General features: G+C 57.7%; 1 protein-coding gene across 1 annotated transcript in view; it reads left to right on the forward strand.

Annotated features, from left to right (window-relative positions):
• FAM193A (family with sequence similarity 193 member A) overlaps positions 1 to 2,180 on the forward strand; it is a 69,670-nt gene that overhangs the window by 24,478 nt on the left and 43,012 nt on the right. The window contains exon 6 of the mRNA XM_011374716.2: positions 804 to 988. Within this exon, the coding sequence (XP_011373018.1) occupies positions 804 to 988 (185 nt within the window). The remainder of the gene's footprint in view (positions 1 to 803; positions 989 to 2,180) is intronic.

Genomic DNA, 2,180 nt, shown 5'->3' on the forward strand with positions numbered 1-2,180 from the left:
AAGCAAATTCCTCAGATGGCGTGAGAGGCAAGAAGCCTCGGGGCTGAGAAATTCATGGGCTCAAAAGCTGACATTCACCCAACCCCAGGAGACGGGGTACAGCCTAAGTGCACCCCGGGACCCGGGACCACCGATGATCTTACCCTTGGTGTAAGCGTGAAGGAGGGACCCACGCACTGGAAGGGTGGCGAGGACGCGCCCCTCATGGCTGGAGTGGGCGGGTGGGGAGGCACAGCTTCCCAGAGGTTCTGTCACCGTAAGCTTGCTGCCACATAAGTATGTGGTCTGAACACCATTGATGCGGCGTGAAAAATTTGAGCCTAGAAGTGACTTCACAGTGACCCGGTCCATAGAAAAATTTACCATTTATCTCAAAAACCTTTTTCTGGTTGAGGGTGTTCAAAGCAGGATCCGAGGTTTGTGAATTTATCACGTCGCCCTTCCAGGCCCGCCCTGTGATCTCGGGATTGAGCAGGGTTCGCAGAGCTGCATTAGGATAAAGCCCGTCTCAGAGCAGGAGGTTCTCAGCAGTTTGGGACTTTGGGCTCTTGAAACTTAAACACCAAGGTCCCCAGAGAGCTTTGCTTATGTGGGTTTCATTCTATTTAAAAGAGAAATTTAAAAATATTTATTGTTACTTTAAAAATAACAACCCTATCACATAAATAGCAAATTTTAAATAAAAAGTGACTTTTTCAAAACAACATATTAATTAAGAAAAGAAAGTGGTGTTTACATTCCTGCACGCTTCAGGCGGGGCTCAGAAGAGAACACCCAGCTTCTCGTGCCCGCTCCGCCCTCAGCCTGTTGTCCTGGGCTGCTCGGCTGCGGCAGCTGGAGTCACAGCCTCACAGAAGCATATCTGGGAGAGGGAGGGACGTTTCAGAAGCCTCCGGTTGATCGGGGATGTTCTGAAGGTTCACCAGGGCCGAGTGCTCTTTAATCGCCGGCTGCAGTGGAGTCTGAACCTGGGCGTGGAGCTGACCGCGTGCTGCACGTCCGACCCCCTGGCTCACTGGGTGGCGAGTCTTCGGCCCCAGGACACTCCAGATAGAATTGACTGCCCCTCGTCCGAAGGCCTTTGAGCGCAGAGAGCTGCAAGGCCACCGTGGCGGGCACGAGTGTTCCGCGCTTCTGATTTTTGCCGGAAAACTCAGATTTGATGATTGGCCACAAACAGGATCCGTTGTTTCCCTAGAAACAGCAGGTTCACGTGCTGTGCAGACTTGATGGCTGATCCTCTGCCACCTCCTCCAGCTGCTCCACAGACAGCGCCCCGTTCCGAAGCCACGGACGACACGCACACGGAAAGGCACTTCCCGGAACGCACTCGTGGGCTCGTCCCTCCTGCCCCGCCCAGCGCCAAGTCTCGTCCTCGCCCAGGCTCGCCGCTCATAGCAGCGGTGACAGCACGTGTCCCGCAGCCCCAGTGCCCACTTGCCCCGGGCAGGTTGCTCGGCCTCCCTGGGCGGCCACTGGCCTGTGTGAGGCGTGGCAGTGGCAGCAAGTTCAGGGTCACTGCCGCTGCTGAGAGCACCGCCGCCCTCGGGCGCCGCACTGCCAGCACGCGTAGCAGACCTGTCGACGATCGATGGCGAAGCGAGTGTGGCGTCTGCGGTCTCTCTCGCCTGCCTCAGCCAGAGGTGTGCTTTCAGTTCGCGTGGAAATGCCGCGCCCGTCCTCAGAGCTGCCTTCGCCCGGTGACCCTTCGTTAGCGTCAGTTCACAATGCCACAGCTGTGGCCCCAGTGTTGTGACTCAGTGCCCAGGCACTCCCAGGCTGGCCGGCAGGGGCATTGGCCGTGTCCCAGAGATTTACTGGGGCGCCCAGCAGGACCTGGACTCTCCTGGGGCGCCTGCCCTGCACCCCCTCAGCTGGCCGGGCTGCTCTGCTGCCACCTGAGCTCCTGCGTGTTCTTCGTTGGGGGGCAAATCGTAAATGGGACCGCCGCTGGGGACAGGCCCACTGCACCGGTCCTTCTGTTCTTGTGCCCAGCTCAGCACTGTGCAGAGTGGCCTCTGCTGACATCTGTGACACATGTCCTTCCGACACTGTCATCTGTGGCCGTGTCCTCATCGCAGGCACATTCTTGGGTAACAGTTTCTCATTCCCGCAGCTGTGTTTACCTGGTCTTCCCAGCTTCGCTGTGCTGAGTGCCAGTTTCAAGGAGCGCTGGGCGT

Source organism: Pteropus vampyrus, unplaced genomic scaffold (genome assembly GCF_000151845.1).
Source record: "Pteropus vampyrus isolate Shadow unplaced genomic scaffold, Pvam_2.0 Scaffold253, whole genome shotgun sequence".
NCBI classification, from domain to species: Eukaryota; Metazoa; Chordata; class Mammalia; order Chiroptera; family Pteropodidae; genus Pteropus; species Pteropus vampyrus.